Here is an 18,704-nt window from a genome sequence, read left to right as displayed (position 1 = left end):
ACATTACTATGTAAATACATGCAAGTATTTAAAATAAATATAGGTACCTACTCTAATTAATTATTCACCCATTGGCAAGAGTCTATGAGTGAACAATTATTTAGCGTATTTTAATTTTAATTTTAATTTTTAGCTTTTATTATTTAAATGTATTACCAGGAATACTTTGAAATTCCTTTAACTAAAACAATATTTAACTAAATTAACTACCTAAACCTTTTATAAAAATAAAATAAAATGAAATATTAAAAATATATATAACGTTTGGCGTCGTTTGAAATACATTGAAATTATATTTTCAAATGTTTTCAATACAATCCAAGTGGAGCTTTTCCCGTCTCATATAGTAAAATATTTTATTGTTTTCACCAACATCAGTTTATTTTAACGTGACTCTCGGGACCATTGACTTGCAGGAAACTGTTGTGGTGACGGTCCGAAAATAAACTCAGTTCTTTGGTCTTTGTTCCAACACGAGATGTTTATTCTTGCAATTTCCCCAGTTTGGCTGAATGTAACTTCAATATATTTTAGCTTAATTTTCATTTTCAACCTAATAATTAAAAAAAAACCTAACTGCCTAACCTGCTCGTACCTAGTCATCCGCGTATTTTGTATAGCTATTAAAAAATAGCGTTATTTTTATTGTAGATTTTTTTAATATCGTCGTCATCAACCCATATTCGGCTCACTGCTGAGCTCGAGTCTCCTCTCAGAATGAGAGGGGTTAGGCCAATAGTCTACCACGCTGGCCCAATGCGGATTGGTAGACTTCACACACGCAGAGAATTAAGATAATTCTCTGGTATGCAGGTTTCCTCACGATGTTTTCCTTCACCGATTGAGACACATGATATTTAATTTCTTAAAATGCACACAACTGAAAAGTTGGAGGTGCATGCCCCGGACCGGATTCGAACCCACACCCTCCAGAATCGGAGGCAGAGGTCATATCCACTGGGCTATCACGACTCTTTTTTTAATATGGCCATGATATATTATTTTGAAATCCTCTTGATGAGCCATTGAATTTAATACCCATATCGCAATATTCTAAACAAAAATATTTTTACGTTCCGAAATTATTTTAGTTTTGAAGTCCTTTAATTTATGTTGTTTTAAGATTAAAATTTGTTCTGCTTACTTGACACTCGGAATAAAGGCCCAGCCTCCATACAAAATTGGGACATGTCCTTTGAACTTCAAGAAGCATATCTTAGACGTTGCCCCAAGCATCGCTTCATCTCCTTTTAAAGTCTTTCTTATGAAAATCCTTTTTTTAATTTTTAATGGTAACTTCTTTTTATTATTTCTTTTATTATTTTTTTTATTCCATTCATTATTTTTGCGTATCTTAAACCGTTTACACAGCACGCAACGGAAAATAAGGCAGAAAAACGGAAGGAAGGGAAATATTTTTTACCGTTTTGGGATTATGGCCTTCCCTGGTAAACGGACTGTCCAACAAAAAGATATTTTTTTTTTATTTAAACCTATAGTAGTTCCTGAGATTAGCGCGTTACTAAACAAATACTTTAGCTTTATAATATTACTAAAGATTATACAGCCGACAAGCGCTTACGAGCAAAATAAAGAAAAAAATTTCTTAATAATTCAAAACAAAAAACGAAACGAAAAAAATGTTTTACTTCACAAGGCATATTTTTAGTGGAACGCAAAATTCTGAATATTTCATTAATAGAATATTAATGAAATATTCAGAATTTTGCGTTAAAGAAAGAAAGATACAGGCCGTGATAGCCTAGTGGACATTATTTCTTGCGTGTGTGAAGTCTGCCAATCCGCATAGGGTCGTGGTGGACTATTGGCCTAACCCCTCACATACTATGAGGAGACTCGAGCTCAGCAGTGAGCCGAATTATAATGATGAAGATGATGCTACTTCTAGATACTCGTATGTATATGAAATAAGTAAGTAATTCGAGTATATTACAACAACGGCGACTCACCAAGTCCTCAACATACATAGAAACAACGCTAACAAACAAATGTTATATATAGATAAATAATTTCTATTCTACTATCAAGTGTTTACACTGCACATTTCAATAAATTAAATTGTTTGATCTTTTCGACTCCATTCCATCGAGAACAGCGTACAACCGAATATAAAATACTAAATGAAGGCCGTAAACTAGTAGAATAACAAGCAAACGTCTACTCTCTGGAGAGGTTAGCGCACGAAACGTCTTGGTTTCCCGCGTGATAAATCAGTTGATTTTCCCTCGGGAGGAAAAGGAAAATATAAAAATACCGCTGGAATGCCGCCAGTCATTAGTACGTGACCGATTATGATCTCTGGAGTGTTTAACGGTTGCTCGGCAACGGTAATTATGGGCTGATAGCCCGCAATAGTCAGACCTACCTCAGTTTATTGTGGCTCATTTGTAAGCCTATGAAAAAATTAAATGAAATAAAAATACTCTCCATTGTTTCACAGAGGAAGTCAAACTATAAGAAATTGTAATGATGTTATAATATATTGTAAATTAATTATTGATTTTCTTTTTTAGAATTTATTCTTGCTGGCTCTTGGTTGATTTTCTGGTTACCTGGCTCTTATCAACAAAACCTGCCTTTCGAATCGGCGGTAGAATCTTTACAAATAGTCAACCTTGACGTTTCAAAAGTGCTTGTAAAGTCACATGAAATAAATGCATTTTGCATTTTTGAACTAGAAAATAGTTATACAGGTTGAATAGGGGACCTTATCGCTAAGAAGCAGTCTCTCTCAGGCAATTTAATAGGGGACTAATAGAGCCTAGCATAGATAACTACGGTAGAAATTATGGAGTTTGAATTTTTTGTGGAAGATAGTAAGTTTCTAGGACCCTTATCCGTTCAATTATGCTGAGGAAAATATAATATCTTATTTTAATATTACAAAAGCGAAAGGTTGAAAACCGCTTAACGTACAAAAATGAAAATTTTCAGGTTAGTTTATTGTTAGTAAACCTCCGCTAAGAACGGATTTTATGACAGGGCCGGACTAAAATCCAAGGGCGGACAAAGCCCGGGCGTCAGTTGTTTGCTTCTCTGCAACTGTTCGAAAAACGCTTAAAAAATTGGTATTTTTGTATTACTTAGGTACCTATGATAGAAACATGGCTGACAAACTTTCAGCCATCATAAAATGAGGCATGTCTTACTGTCGCAGGCTCTCGTTCAATTAGGATGTTATGTCGATAAAGCTGAGTTTAGAAGGTCGTTTAAAAAATTGCCGTCTGGTCTTTTAATTATATGAAATATCTTCATTACTAAATGTCCATTTCTCTACTCTCTTAAGGTAGAAATAAAATTATTAGTCATTAATTAAAGAATCATTGTCATAAATATATTGTTCACGACCTATATTGAATAATTAAATTACGTGCCAATAATATTTATATTTTGCACATATACAATAAATAAAATATTTATATAGATAAAATGTCAAATGCTAGCCTATCTTTAATTATAAACAAAATAAAACGTAAGTAAGATTATTTTTATAGCCAATAGTTTTCCGCTTAATTGTGATATTACCTACTAGGTACATATAAAAAATATACTGTAGGTACCTATAAAGTTAAACGGTAAACCAGTAAATTGGAAGTTACGTCAAACCGTTGCGTTGCGTGGTAAAGCAGTCAAAATTCGCATGTGTGCAGGTGTTATGCGAGGGACAAGTAAACTGTATTGCATGAGAGATACAAGATTTGGTATAAGCACTTTTCACACGTAAATCACCTATATTACAAAGTACCTACAAACCCTGACAAACATGTTCCTAATTCAAATTGCATGCAAACAAGATGTCAAACTTGCACGCGACGTTTTGCACAATCGTAAAACGCGATTCAATAGAAAATGTATCATCGAGCGGACTTTGATCATTATATCGTCCACAATGGCGTGCGCTTCATAGATGCACAAACACAATGCATACGCTGAGAATACATTACGAACTTATTGGAGGAAGAGTTTTCTATTTTGTACAATTTGTACGTATAGTGCCTACCCTAGCTAAGAACCTAGAGTACGCCCCTGGTCGTCGATACCTTGTAACTAGCTTATTGGTTCACTGTAACCTATGTAGATTCTAATCACAGAAATTGGAGTCTAGGTTCGATGAATAATAATAATAATAAATAAATATACTTAAACAATACACATCACTATCTAGCCCCAAAGTGAGCATACAGGTAGCTTGTGTTATGGGTACTAAGATAGCCGATATTATAATATTAATATACCATTATATACTACATATAAATACTTATATAATGTATAAATACACAGACACTGGAAAACACTCATGCTCATCACACAAATATTTTCCAGTTGTGGGAATCGAACCCACGGCCGTGGATGCAGAAAGTAGGGTCACTATCCACTGCGCCATGCGGCCGTCGAATGAAGGTGTTTCTTCTTCCAAGATTTCTTTTAACAACCTAGAGTTGGGAAATTCGTGGTGTTGAAACCCCTTACTTAGATAGCTACCGTTACTGAGTCAAACGTTCCCGCGGGATTTGTGTATAACTGAAATCAACACGAACGAAGTGGCGGGCGTCCGCTAGTCTGTCAATCACATTAATATTGTAAAGGCGAAAGTTTGTGTGTAAGTATGTTTGTTCCTCTTATACGTTGCGGCTACTGAAGCGATTTAGCAGAAATTTGGAATGGAAACAGATTTTACTCTGGATTAACACATAGGCTACTTTTCAAACCGGAAATATACATGGTTCCTGCGGGATTTGTGACAAACTAAATTCCACATGGACGAAGTCGCGGGCTTTCGCTAATAAAGCAATAAACAAAAACAAGTGTAAAGGCATCTAATTAATAACCTTTTCCTTTTACAAATATGACTGAAATTATTATGGTTAGTACTTGTGTACTAGGTTCACGAATAAAATAGTATTTAATAATAAATGAAAAGTAGTCATAATGACGTGTATACAATATACAATCTCGTAAGGCCATAACCTCACATCTCGGGTCGTAAAAGCGGGACGATGATATAGACAGACAGATTGACGTCTGTTTTATTCCTACAGGTTTATTGTAACGTCTCCCTCGGGAGAGAAACTAACTTGGACAAAACTTTATTGCAGTGGAAAGTACTAAAATAAACCGCTCAATCTGTGTTCTATGGCCGGCTTTATTGTTTACCTTTCACGAGGGTATTCAATCGTTTTATCTGTCTATTTTAATAGCCTATTTACTTAGAGGAAACCCAACACGCTTCTCCAATGCGGATTAGTGGGTTTATAATGTTTGACTTTAGAATGTCTTGGGAGCCAGAAAATCCAACATTTCACAGCTGGACGCAAGCACAGAAAACATATGTGACGCAAGAATCAAATTCAAGACTTCAAGATTGGTGTCATGCAAGCTAAATACTAAATCAACGTAGTTTGTAATTTAAGTTTATGTAAAAACATTGCATTCTCAAGTAAGCTGAGAGCTGAATTAGCATTCTAGTTAAAATAACAAAGAAAGAGATTTGATAACATGAATGTAAGACGAAATAAAATTAAAATACATTTCTTGTTTGGATTTACACTGATCCCTGTCTAGTAGTGTCAATGCCCGGGTTAAAAAAACATTGTCTGGAATCCAGAACCTCGCTTATTTTTTAAATTAAAAAAAGCAAATACTTGCATATGCAATGATTGTATTATTACAGATCATCATCATCATCATATCAGCCGATGGACGTCCACTGCAGGACATAGGCCTTTTGTAGGAACTTCCAAACATCACGATCCTGGGCCGCCTGCATCCAGCGAATCCCTGCGACTCACTTGATGTCGTACGATTTTGTTGAGGTAAATACATTTACCTATAGTATAAGTGACTTTGTTTGTTACGCTTTCACACCTAACACCACTAAGCCCAATATCAAATAATCGAGGTTAAACAGATCTCGTTATTAACCGCCAATCCGCACTGGACCAGGGTAGTGGATCCAAGTTCCATATCCCTTCCATATAGCTTAGGACGGGCAAATTATTTTATCAAACAGTAAGAACTGTTCTAAAGCAAGCTGTTTTATAACATTTTATAACACATTTGCTCAGTATCTCATTACGCAAATGTGCCGTAATGTAAAGTAAAATGCACATGTGCTGTAATGTAATATAAAACCTTTATCATTTATCATCCGTCTAAAAACGAACGGTAGGTACTTTTATAAACCTTAGCAAAAAGATTTTATGTTAGAATAAGTGCTCAACATTTTATGAATAAAATTATCTTTGTGAGATAAAATATAATAAATAAACATTTCATGTCATTTTAATAATTTTGAAATTAAATGACAATCTGTAACAGAAACACAAAAATATTAATTTACTTTATGAGTAATACTAGCTTTTTTTGGTTGCATTTGCCTAAAATAAAAAGCTGGTGCTCGCACTTCGCAATCTATGTCAAAATGTCATCATATAGAAAACAGGCAAAGATGCAAATTAATTTTCAGAAAGTGTGTTCTAAGTGTGTTTCCTCGCAAATGCCGTATGACATACGTGCGCTTTGATAATTACAGCCTCTGCTTCCTTACTATAGCTCTCGCCAAGGCTCGAGCTGCAATATCGCCTCAGCTGTCATTTTCAACTTACCGCACTTATATCATAATGTACTATTGTTAAATTTCATTACTTTATGCACATGAATAATAAATAAGAGTAAATTATTTTATAGCAAAACTAAATGAAATGCATTTTGTACTATAATTTAACAATATTAAATGAAAAACCTCAATAACCTATTTGGGGAATACACAAACGCGTTATGCTTTGAGCCGTGATAGCCCAGTGGATATGACCTCTGCTTCCGATTCCGGAGGGTGTGGGTTCAAATCCGGTCCGGGGCATGCACCTCCAATTTTACAGTTGTGTGCATTTTAAGAAATTAAATATCACGTGTCTCAAACGGTGAAGGAAAACATCGTGAGGAAACCTGCATACCAGAAAATTATCTTAATTCTCTGCGTGTGTGAAGTCTGCCAATCCGCATTGGGCCAGCGTGGTGGACTATTGGTCTTACCCCTCTCATTCTGAGAGGAGACTCGAGCTCAGCAGTGAGGGGTACCGAATAGGGGTTGATGACGTTATGCTTTAACTATACACGATTTGTATATTGCCTATCCAAATGTGGTCTACCAATCAATAAGGTACTGACAACATTACAGCACTATAGGGACCAACAGAAGTCGACGAACTCGCTCGTCTAGTCCTAAAGGTCATATGTCCAGATAATTAGTGTCCTTTCTATTGGACTTTTGTTACCTGACCTTTACAAATTAGATTACTAAAGCTACATTACCTTAATACACAAGAAAATTATCTGGAATAGACTACTATCTAGGCAAAATCTAAAGAACGAAACTATTAAAGTATATATTCGTCCATTAATTTTTTTATTAATATGTTTTCTTATTCTCTACAATTTAACCCTTGACTTCAATCTCACGTGATGCTAAGATGCAATGGAAAGAAATCCACACCCCTTTCAGTTTCTATACGACATCGCACCGGAACGCTAAATCACTTGACGTTACGTCTTTGCCGGTAGGGTCGTAACTAGCCACGGCCAAAGTCTCCCACCAGTCAGACCCAGACCAATTAAGAGAACCCAGGACCTCCGTCTTGTAAATCCACCGCGCATACCACTGCGTCATGGAGGCCGTCAAAATCACTTGATAAGAGCTTAACTTTAGTTTGTTTAGTATTTAGTACACAATAGACAGTGATAGCTCAGTGGATATGAATTCTGCTTCCGATTCCATAAATGCCTACTGAAATCACATGTTCGATCAGACCAGAGATATAAAAGAAGATTATGTGTAGATGATGATTATATGTACGTCATACGTCAAAAACAGCTGAATATATTTATACTTATAATACTCATACTATAAGTATAAATATATTCAGTATACAACATAAAACTACAAAATTTGACCTTTAATTAAAATAAAAATAAATCTATTTATATATGGATTTCAATTGAAATATTACATTTATTGCATAGATTTAAGAGTCGGCACAAGTATATTGAACGTTATTAATCACCAATAAAACCAAATATTTTATTGAAAGTCAAAATGTGTAATTTTTTATCGAACGCTCATGCAAATTTAACAATTTTACGTACGTTGTGACGTCATAATTTTGCTGTATGAGGGGTCTATGAGCGATCCATGGGAGCGTCGCAAAATTGATAAGTCCGAAAGTAATAATCACAAAATACACTGTTGCTTCTACAAAATTGCTGCACTATAAACAAACTTTGAAATTAAAAATTATTAATTACTTATACTTAAACAATAAAAATGTGAAATATCCAATTATTTAGGTTTCCAACATACGACACTATCTACACCATATCGACTGACTTTGACACTACAATACGGATGCAAAAATCTTATTCACCTTTAAAGGATGGTATTTATAGAGATTATTGACAAACATGCATAATTGGCAACGATTATAGCCGTAATTATCCGATGATAGCCCTGCCAATACATATGTACGAGTTGATAAATAAATAAATAAAATAAAAATAAAAAAGCCATTTATTTCTTACAGAAGTACTAGTTTACAAGGTTTGGTTAAGTTGAGTTTAGTTTAATTGTGTTAGTATCAAAAAGTAGATGATTATTATTTAATAGTTAGTGTTTTTAAGTATTTTTTTTAAAGTAGTTTTAGTTAGGTATGTTAATATTATATTGCAACTATTCTGTAGGAACCCCTCTGCGGGTAAAGGCCTCCTCCAAATTGTGCCAGTTTTCTCTGGATTGCGCTATTTGTATCCAATTTGAACCCGAGTACGAGTAGATACGTAATACCAATTATTTAATTCTAGCATCTAAGTAAGTATATCATTATCTCCATTATCCTATATATGTGGGTTCGGCAAAGTATATCACACACAATATAACCATCTCTTTCTTGGCCTCTCCTCTATTGTCTTTCCATTTGTAATAGGGATGACGACAGATTTTAAATTTTATATAAATTAAGAATATGCTATTAGTAAAGCAATTTTGTAAAAGTTAACAGGGTCCGATTTGCGGCACTGCAAAGGATCCCTGAAAACGCCCCATACAAAATGGTACGAATTAATGACGTCGTAGGTACAGAATGATCGTTAGACTTGTATGGGCATTCAAACAAAATTACTTATATCTTTGTTTATAGTTCATTTATTAAATGTAAGGAAGCTAAAATTGTATAAACTTTCATCTAATTACGATAAAAGGTTTTTAATAGATTTTGAAATTTAATAATCTTATTTCGCAAATATCCAGTCAATCTTTGCTTTTTATGTATAAATTTGTTGACATTGACCATATTATCATAAAAATCAATTTATTCAAACCTAGTCATCATCCCCATTTAATCGCAGTCCTTCTAACGGCGTCTCCTGTAAGTTACAGACCTCAGATTAGAGGAACTTTGGGCTGGCAGAGCTACTGCGTTCCCCCAACTCCCTAGAGGATACTCCCTACTAAACGTAGGTGCCCACGTATCCGCATCGTAGGTATCGGAACATAGCGTCAAACGGATTTTTAATGTTACTCTAGATAAAATGCGTTCGATGCGATCCATGCGATGCAGATCAGTGGTCGCAATTCTATGGTATTCGTAGAAAGAAACCCAAGAACCCGTTTGATGCGATGCGTCCGACACTGTACGATGCGGATCTGTAGACGCATACCATAAAGAGCTTATTATGTCTAAGGGTGAGTTCGCACTACGATTTTTTTCAGCAAGCGATTAATCGCTACAACCGCAAAACCGCTTAAGACGCACACACCACGATTAAAAATCGCGATACGACCCGCAGTTTGAAGATGGATTTCAATATAGTATGTGTTTTTTTTCTCTCAGCCTCCGACATCCAATTATATACTACGTGTTGAAACACTTCCTTCTAAAGTTTATTTTTGATATTTCTATCGTTATATCGACGCAAAGTAGTGTAGTATAAAGTTGGTCTTTTCTGTACTTCCACGATGATTTTTTGAGATAAACTTCAATATTCGGGTTCACTTAAAACTAACTCCGACTCGGTGGATGACATGACATGGTCGGCCAACGCTCTGCTCTGCAAGACGGTCTACCGAATACTGAATTACTGACCAAAAAACCGCGTAATTGACAATAAAAATTATACTCGTAGACGTTGGGATTGTTCTTAGTAAAGTTTGTTAGATATTATAATAGGATTTGCCATCTATTCTAGCGTAACTTAAAAGCTTCTAAGTATATGGAAACTAAGTCAAGGTAACATAAGGGCACATCCTTATTAATAATTTAATACGAGTACCTTTACTAGTAAACTCGACTAAATGTTTCAATTACATTAACAAACTACGAAGTGGAACAAGCTTTACGTGTTTACTATAATAGCAAAGTTCGCTGTCAATAGAGTATATGAACGTCCATGTAGATAACTTGTACATATTTTAGTAGTAGTAAAGTTCTTTGTAACAGAGCTATTCCGGAGTACTACTCCCGTTGTTTAATATGTAATTCAATCCATTTATTTGCATATATCCATTTTATGTTCATAGTTCGAAGAGCCGAAGGACGTTGGTGTCTTACAGTGGAATTCATAGACATAGTAGGGGCACCGCCAGGGGATCATTCAGCTGCTGGGTGTCGAATTTAGCCTCTATTTGTTTGAGAATCTGACACTCAGCGGGTGAATGATCCTCTGGGGGTGTACTACAACGTCTATGAATTCCACTGTTAAAGTTCTGGAATGCCCCCCCACCAGGTGTACTAACGACATCAAGCGAATTCAGGGGATTCGCTGGATGCAGGCGGCTCACGATCGTGATGTTTGGAAGTCCCTACAAAAGGCCTATGTCCTGCAGTGGAAGTCCATCGGCTGATATTAAAGTTTGACATACAACCCGTCTTAACATGGCATGATTAATTGGATGGTGCTATGTAGCATCACTGTGAACTGAACAATTACCTACTGCTGTTGTAGCATGCATAGCGTTATCAGCAATAGTTTTTCACTTAATATCAGGCGGACTATCTGGTTATTCCAGCATAAAGCATATAATTTGCTTATTCTAGCATAGAGATAAAATATATATATATTGACGACCTCCGTAACGCAGTGGTATGCGCGGTGGATTTACAAGACGGTGGTCCTGGGTTTGATGGCTGGTGGTCAAAACGGAGGTCCTTGGTCCAGGTCTGGCTGGTGGGAGGCTTCGACCGGGGCTAGTTACCCCACCGACAAAGACGTACCGCCAAGCGATATAACGTTCCGATACGATGTCGTGTAGAAACCTAAAGGGGTGTGGATTTACATCCTCCTCCTAACAAATTAGGCGTAACTAGTATGTCGCGTGGGTACTGCCGTTTGCCTTTCAGAAACCTGAGAATAATTGAGCGTCAATAGCGACCTTTACGCACTCGTAACGCCGTAGCTTGTCCGGAGGAGACGCGTTTCCGTTCGGTATTCCTTATGTGTGCTTTTAAGTATGGAGTATCATACAAAGAATACTGAACGCTTCGAGGAGGCACGTAGCCGCTCTGTGTCCGAGCCGACAGATGAGATTTGAGCTTAATCTCCTTGTCCAATGGAAAGGCACATTGACCAACCGGTAAAACGTCAGACGTTAAGACGACGGCTTTTACGTGCTCTCCGAGATACAGGGTGTTACCAACACCGCTGACTTTCTAACTTCCAATATACTCATAGCTGAAGTCTTAAAAGATTTTAATCATACATCGCACTCGTAGTTGCTTTTTTTATTCTTTACGAGCCCTTGACTACAATCTCACCTGATGATGATGCAATCTAAGATGGAAGCGGGCTAACTTGTTAGGAGGAGTATAAAAATCTACACCCCTTTCGGTTTCTACACGAAATCGTACCGGAACGCTAAATCGCTTGGCGTCTTTACGTCTTTGTCGGTAGAGTGGTAACTAGCCATGGCCAAAGTCTCCCACCATTCAGACCTGGACCAATTAAGAAAACCTCAATCGGTCCAGCCGGGGATCGGACCCAGGACCTCCGTCTTGTAAGTCCACCGCGCATGCCACTGCGCCACGAAGGCCGTCAAAGTAGTGTTTTCTCTATACATAATATACCGACAGTCAGTACATCACGCAGATATGTATGTATGTATATGTATACATACGTATGGATAGTATTCCACTTAACAGTTCAATGAAAACCCAATTATAAACAACAGTTTGGAAGGAGTTATTAAAGAAAACTTTCAAGGTACATTTCGAATTCTATCATTTGGATAATTTACTTTCCATTAATATATTTATGTATACCTATGAGAAGTCGCTCGCACTTCGTCATCGTAGAATTCCGTTTTCTTAAAAAACAGGATTTTTATACAAATTTGAATCCACGCTACCACAACACCATTGTTTGATTGAACGCGCTAATCTGAGGAAGTACTGGTCCGATTTGAAAAATTCTTTCAGTGTTAGATAGCCCATTTATCGAGGAAGGCTATAGGCTATATATTATCCCCGTATTCTTACGGGAACAGGAACCAAGCGGGTGAAACCGCGCAGCGGCAGCTAGTAATAATATGTTATGACTCAAGTACTTATATGACAAATTCTAAATGCGAAAACCTGGTCCCTTAACAACAGAAATAAAAGTTTGATTTTAAAATAGTTTCGAAGGAATAACTTAACAATGCATTAAGAATTTTGAGTTTAAACGAATGCATCACTCGGATTATAAACTCCCATGTATAAATGCGAGCTCTAAATAATTCAACTTTCCCTTGAAAGCTAAGTTTATTTCTCCAGCAAATATAGAAGTTTTACTTATAAATGAACAAGTCAGTTTTGAATGCATTTAGGATACAATCTCGACAGAGTATAAGCTATCAGCAACCATATAAACTAACTCGCTGCGGCATCGTGCTGAGGTGCATACATTTTATGTCCACGACTATATAGATTTATGTAAATTCTGTTTGTTTCTTTTATTAATTGTGTGTAGACAAATAAAAATATATTCTATACTATTCTATGAACCCCAAAAAAAAAAACAAGTCAGACTCTACTGTTAAATTTTGTTCAAGAATTAGAGATAATTTTTGAAAGTACATTTTCTCCACAACCGAATACTTCGTGTTCTTCTGGCTTATGTTGTGAGAAGAATCAGTTTTACGATAGTTAGTTAGTTATACTTTATTTATTAACTACTATCCTTCCTTGAAGCTTCAATAAAGGTATTATAACAACATAAAAAAGGAGACCTGTATTTTACACTTACTAACGTTTAAGCGATAATCTCAAGATTTATATTTTAGGATTTCATTATATATTTTAATTTTAGCCATGAAAACTTTATTTCATAATAAAAAAAAATATTTTTTTTTTTAAGGAAAAACGCCACCCAAATTACAAGTTTTCTAAAAGCCCTGACATAAAACACTCCGTATCTTCATTACTCGTATACATACAGGGTGATTCGGTCTTTAGTGCGGATATTTTTTTTCGTGGTTCTGTATCATTAATAGAATATAAATCTACAAACAGTTCGATACATTTTATGTAATTTTTTTTTTAATTTATGTCTCTAAAATAACAAAATAATGTACATATTATTACTAAACAAGATATATTCAGCTTAAAAGTGATCTGGTGACGTCCTTTAGGTATCAAACGAAAATAAAATAAACGCACAATAGGGTGACCCTAAAATTCTGTTCAAAAGTAAATAACTTTAGCTAACGATAATTTTGTTATTTTTGAGTTAGAAAAAAAAAGAAAATATACGTGATCATTAAATTTTGTTTATGTACAAAATATAAAAATATCCGCACTAAAAAAAATTTCTTCCTGTATATGTATATATGTCATCATCATCATCATCATCATATCAGCCGATGGACGTCCACTGCAGGACACAGACCTTTTGTAGGGAATTCCAAACATCACGATACTGAGCCACCTACATCCAGCGAATCCATGCGACTCGCTTGATGTCGTCAGTCCACCTGGTGAGGGTCAACACTGCGCTTACTAGTGCGGGGTCGCCATTCCAGCTCTTTCGGACCCCAACGTCCATCGGCTCTTCGAACTATGTGCCCCGCCCATTGCCACTTCAGATTCACAACTCGTTGAGCTATGTCACCATACATATGTCATGTATGAAAAATATCATCGTAAGTTCTTCGGGCCGAGTGTATGTTTGTATGCACAAGTACATTATATAATACACATACATTCGGCCTGAAGAACTTGCTTTTTTAAATCGGTTAAAATGTATCAAAATATAATCACAATATTTGACTGACTCTTCCTCCATCACTCAATTAGTCCTTCCAGAGTTATTCCGGTCACATTCCGTGACATTGGCGACGCCTATATTTGGAAGGTCTTTCAGCTTTGTCACGTATATAGGCCAACCGGCTAACGGTTGTAGATCTTAAAGCAAGGGGCCATAAAGGCTAAAATAGAATGCTCGTAATTTTGTAGTACCCCGTACAAATAGTTACGCAGATCGTATCTACTAAAATGGGTATGTTATAATAATTTCGTTTGCCGTGAGCCTATAAAATGCTACAAACTGACTAATTAGCTTAAGTAATTTCGTGTGTATATACCTGACAGTGTCCTATATAATATCTACAAAGTACGTATCTAGTGAATTATAAAAAAATATTTTTCTCCCTCATTGATCCATTGGTAAGCTTATTTGTCTTTGGATGAGAAGGGTCGGGCTACAAAATACTGAGTTTTCATTTTTGTAAGAAATTTTCAGAAAAAAATTTCAGTTCAAAATTGTGAAGTTTTTTTTATTCTTTACAAATTAGCCCTTAACTACAATTTCACCTGATAAGTGATGATGCAATCTAAGATAGATCGGACTAACTTGTTATGAGTAGAATGAAAATCTACAACCCTTTCACTTTCTTCCGACACGACATCGTATCGGAACGCTAAATCGCTGGGCGGTACGTCTTTGTCGGTAGTTAACTAGCCACGGCCGAAGCTGCCCATCAGCCAGACCAACTAAGAAAACGTCAATCCGCACTGTCGGGGATCGAACCCAGGACCTCCGTCTTGTAAATCCACTGCGCATACCACTGCGCCACGGAGGCCATCAAAAAGTTTGTGGTATTTCACCCCCATGCTTAAGCACATTAAGCCCCAGAGAACAAGTCGATCATGGCGTTATCTAATAGTAATTGTAAGACCTTTACCCTCATTAGTGCAGCTTGGTAGTTCTGAACTTCCTTTTGTAAGTACATACCTCCGGCCTTCGATGGTATTACAAGACGGAGGTCCTGGATTCGATCCCCGGCTGGGCTAATTGAGGTTTTCTTAATTGGTCCAGGTCTGGCTGGTGGCAGGCTTCGGCCGTGGCTACTTACCCCACCGGTAAAGACGTACCGCCGTTTTTAGCGTTCCGGTACGATGCCGTGTAAAAACCAAAAGGGGTGCGGATTTCCATCCTCCTAACAAGTTAGCCCGCTTCCATCTTCGATTGCATCATCACTTATCATCAGGTGAGATTGTAATCAATAGCTAACTTGTAAAGAATAAAAAAAAGACGACCCTATGTCACTGTAACCATGCCCTTCAGATCACAGCATTGCTTCATTACTGCAGAAGTACATGTTGATAGTAGGTACTTTCCGGACACACAAAAACATCTGCTATAATCCAACAGAAACTTTTCAATTTATATTTACACGTGGAAAAATACATCATACCATGTTGTTTGTATGAAACACACAAATAAACTCTACGCAATATTGTGTAGTTAGTGGTTTGTGTATTTTTGTGGCATGACAGTTTAGATAAAAACCCCAAAACAATATAGTATGCAAATATTTTGCGCAAACATTGGTGCACTCTGAAACTATTAGGGTCACAACATAGCGACACTTTTAGCATAGACAGTTAAATTGTTTTTTTTTTAATTTCTAATGCAATTTACAGTATGTAATACTATTCTGTTACCATGTTTTTACAACTTGAAAGTGTGTCCCGACTTCATCTACAACTTTCTTTAAAAAACACCATGAGAGAGAAATATATCCGAAATTCAAACTGTCTAGTTATACAAACATCGTTACAAAATAACGCTAAAGATAATAAATATTTGTAAAATCTATACTTATAATAAATCTGTAGAGAGGTCAATTCTGTACATGAAATATATGTCCAAAATAACTAAATTTTTTGTATGTCTGTCTGTCTTTCTGTCTGTCTGTATGTTCGTTATAGAAACAAAAACTACTTAACGAAATTTGGTACATTTCGTTTTCATACTTCTGGGCAGGTTATAGAATACTTTTCATCACACTACGATCAATAGGAGCAGAGCAGTGAAGGGAAACGTTGGGAAAACGGCAGAAGTTACTCCATTTTTACGGCAATACTACTGTAAGGGCTAGATTAAAGAGGTGTAAGGGCGGACGAAGTCGCGGGCGTTCGCTAGTCTTAATTAAACAACGTAAAACTGCCAAATTAAATCACAAGCAAGTCTAGTTCTGTTAAACGCAAAATTATAGAAAAATATTGTTGTCATTTGTTTAAATATGTCTATGAATCTGAGTTGTCTATGGTAATGCTCTGTAATCGATTACAGGAGTCTTTTTTTTTCGTTTCGTTCGTTGATTTGTTTATGCTATGGATATACGTTTTTCGTTTCGTTCGTTGATTTGTTTATCCTATGGATATAAGTATATTACTTCGTCATTAAAATCTCCACGAGTAAATAATAAAGAAATACAATTTGTATTAGAAAGTAAAGGTACAATTTAAGTGTTTCAAAGTCAGAGTTGAGTTTTCAAACTGCAAAATTGTTCGTAATATGATATTCAGACGCTGTAGCCTAACAACAAGCAACGTTGTTTGTCTATACTCTGTGGAATCAGATTAGATGCTAACTTCAGGGTTGTCAAACTGTTGGCATAGTTTTGGAGATATTTAATCAAAGGTCTTGCGACGGTCGACTTCACGATGCGGTTATTGCTTTGTTAACTTAGTCTAGCTACGCTCTTATCACCACAATCGGTACACAGATTTATCACTGAATTGCCAAGACAGACTGTAATTTTTAACTTTGTTGAAATTTTACACATATTAAAGAATAATTGGCAGAAAGATCGTATGGAATACAGCAGTGATTCCAAACATAAATTGAAAAACATTCTCGAGTCAGTACGGCGTCGCATCAGTAATTTTCAATATTATTCAAGAAAAATGGTGTCTAATGTTTTTTAATATTTTAAAAAATGTTGCCAAAACCTGAAAAAAATAGATGGAGTATTGATTTATGGGTAGTCTTTTAAGATATTAATTTACGTAATTGTTGTTAAATCAAATTAAAAAAAATTAAATCTTGAAATACAAATTATGAAAAAAGTTTGTATATGGTAGATACCCTTAAGTCTATAATCTACACATTAAAACTATGATTTTTGAATTTAAATATAGATATTTATAAATAGGGCGTGAATTTTTATAAACTTTTGAGTGTTATTTTTAAATAGAAACACACATTTTTAGGCAATGATTTTAAACTTCAGATCTACGAGTGCAGATTGTTCTATTACGTCTTAGTGTAAAAAAATATGTGTATGGACTCTTAGTCATTTTTTTAGAGTGCTCTAATGTATGGAAATATTAACAAAGGCGGCTCCCGGCAATGTTAATAATAAATGTTGGGAATATTTTGTTTGTCTCGAATTCTTTATCGTGCTCTTCGAAGTCTAACAATGTATGCTGTTAGGTATAATATCTATTGTAATAGCACAAAGGCAAGGCAGTGTCTGCCAAGGTATCTAATATAGTATGATTTTATAGCCGACTTCAAAAAAAAGGAGGAGGTTTCTCAATTTCGTACATATTTTTTTATTCTTTACAACTTCGCCCTTAACTACAATCTCACCTGATGGTAAGTGATCTAAGATGGAAGCGGGCTAACCTGTTTGGTTTAGAATGAAAATCCACAGCCCTATCGGTTTCAACACGACATCGTACCAGAACGCTAAGTCTTGGCGCAAAAAACCAGAACGCTTGGCGGTACGTCTTTGCCGGTAAGTCCACGGCTGAAGTCACCAGCAAGACCTGGACCAATTAAGAAAACCTTAATCGGCCCAGCCGGTATCGTACCCAGGGCTTCCGTCGTGTAAATCCACCGCGCATACCACTGCGCCACGGAGGCCGTCAAAAATAAAATTGATCAAAGAGTATTGCATTTGCAGTTTAGAGCAGACTCGGACAATGAGATATTAAAAATTACATACAAGAGGTACCGAAATTTTTGTAATAGCCTTCTACGGAAACTTAAAACTGAATACTAGGTCTGAACGCTTTGATGCAAAAAAAATAATTTTATAATTTTTTTGCATCAAATTAGTAGTATTCCTTATTTATTAACCCAAGTGTTAATTAAGGTGACATGTTATCTAAATATTGTATGCAGCCCTTTTTGTATTTTTGGGTAAATTTGTAGTTACCAATCACCTAAACAAACCGTGAAAACAATTCAGTTAAACAAAGCCGGAAATTGTACTTCTTACTGAATAAAATTTTTCACAATTCCGAGAAAAGACGCGCAAGAAATTCCAGCCAATTAAGAAAATCTTCTACAAAACCTCTATTTATTTACTCTGAGAGAGAAAAAGTATATATTTATAAGCGAACAATACAATACAGAGGGATTAA

The 18,704-nt window shown here is 35.8% G+C and overlaps 1 protein-coding gene across 4 annotated transcripts in view; it reads right to left on the bottom strand.

Moving 5' to 3' along the window:
* Window positions 1–18,704, bottom strand: part of LOC112048880 (fibronectin type III domain-containing protein 5) — a 167,157-nt gene that overhangs the window by 141,210 nt on the left and 7,243 nt on the right. For 3 of the 4 annotated variants that reach the window (XM_052885410.1, XM_024086565.2, XM_052885411.1), the window contains exon 1: window positions 8,164–8,386. The exons of the other annotated variant lie outside the window; for it this stretch is intronic. In XM_052885410.1, the coding sequence (XP_052741370.1) occupies window positions 8,164–8,176 (13 nt within the window). In that variant the 5' untranslated portion in view covers window positions 8,177–8,386. Of the gene's footprint in view, window positions 1–8,163; window positions 8,387–18,704 lie in introns of those variants that run through there. 4 annotated transcript variants of the gene reach the window in all.

Source organism: Bicyclus anynana, chromosome 14, assembly GCF_947172395.1.
Source record: "Bicyclus anynana chromosome 14, ilBicAnyn1.1, whole genome shotgun sequence".
NCBI classification, from domain to species: domain Eukaryota; kingdom Metazoa; phylum Arthropoda; class Insecta; order Lepidoptera; family Nymphalidae; genus Bicyclus; species Bicyclus anynana.
This window is presented reverse-complemented; position numbering and strand designations above follow the sequence as displayed.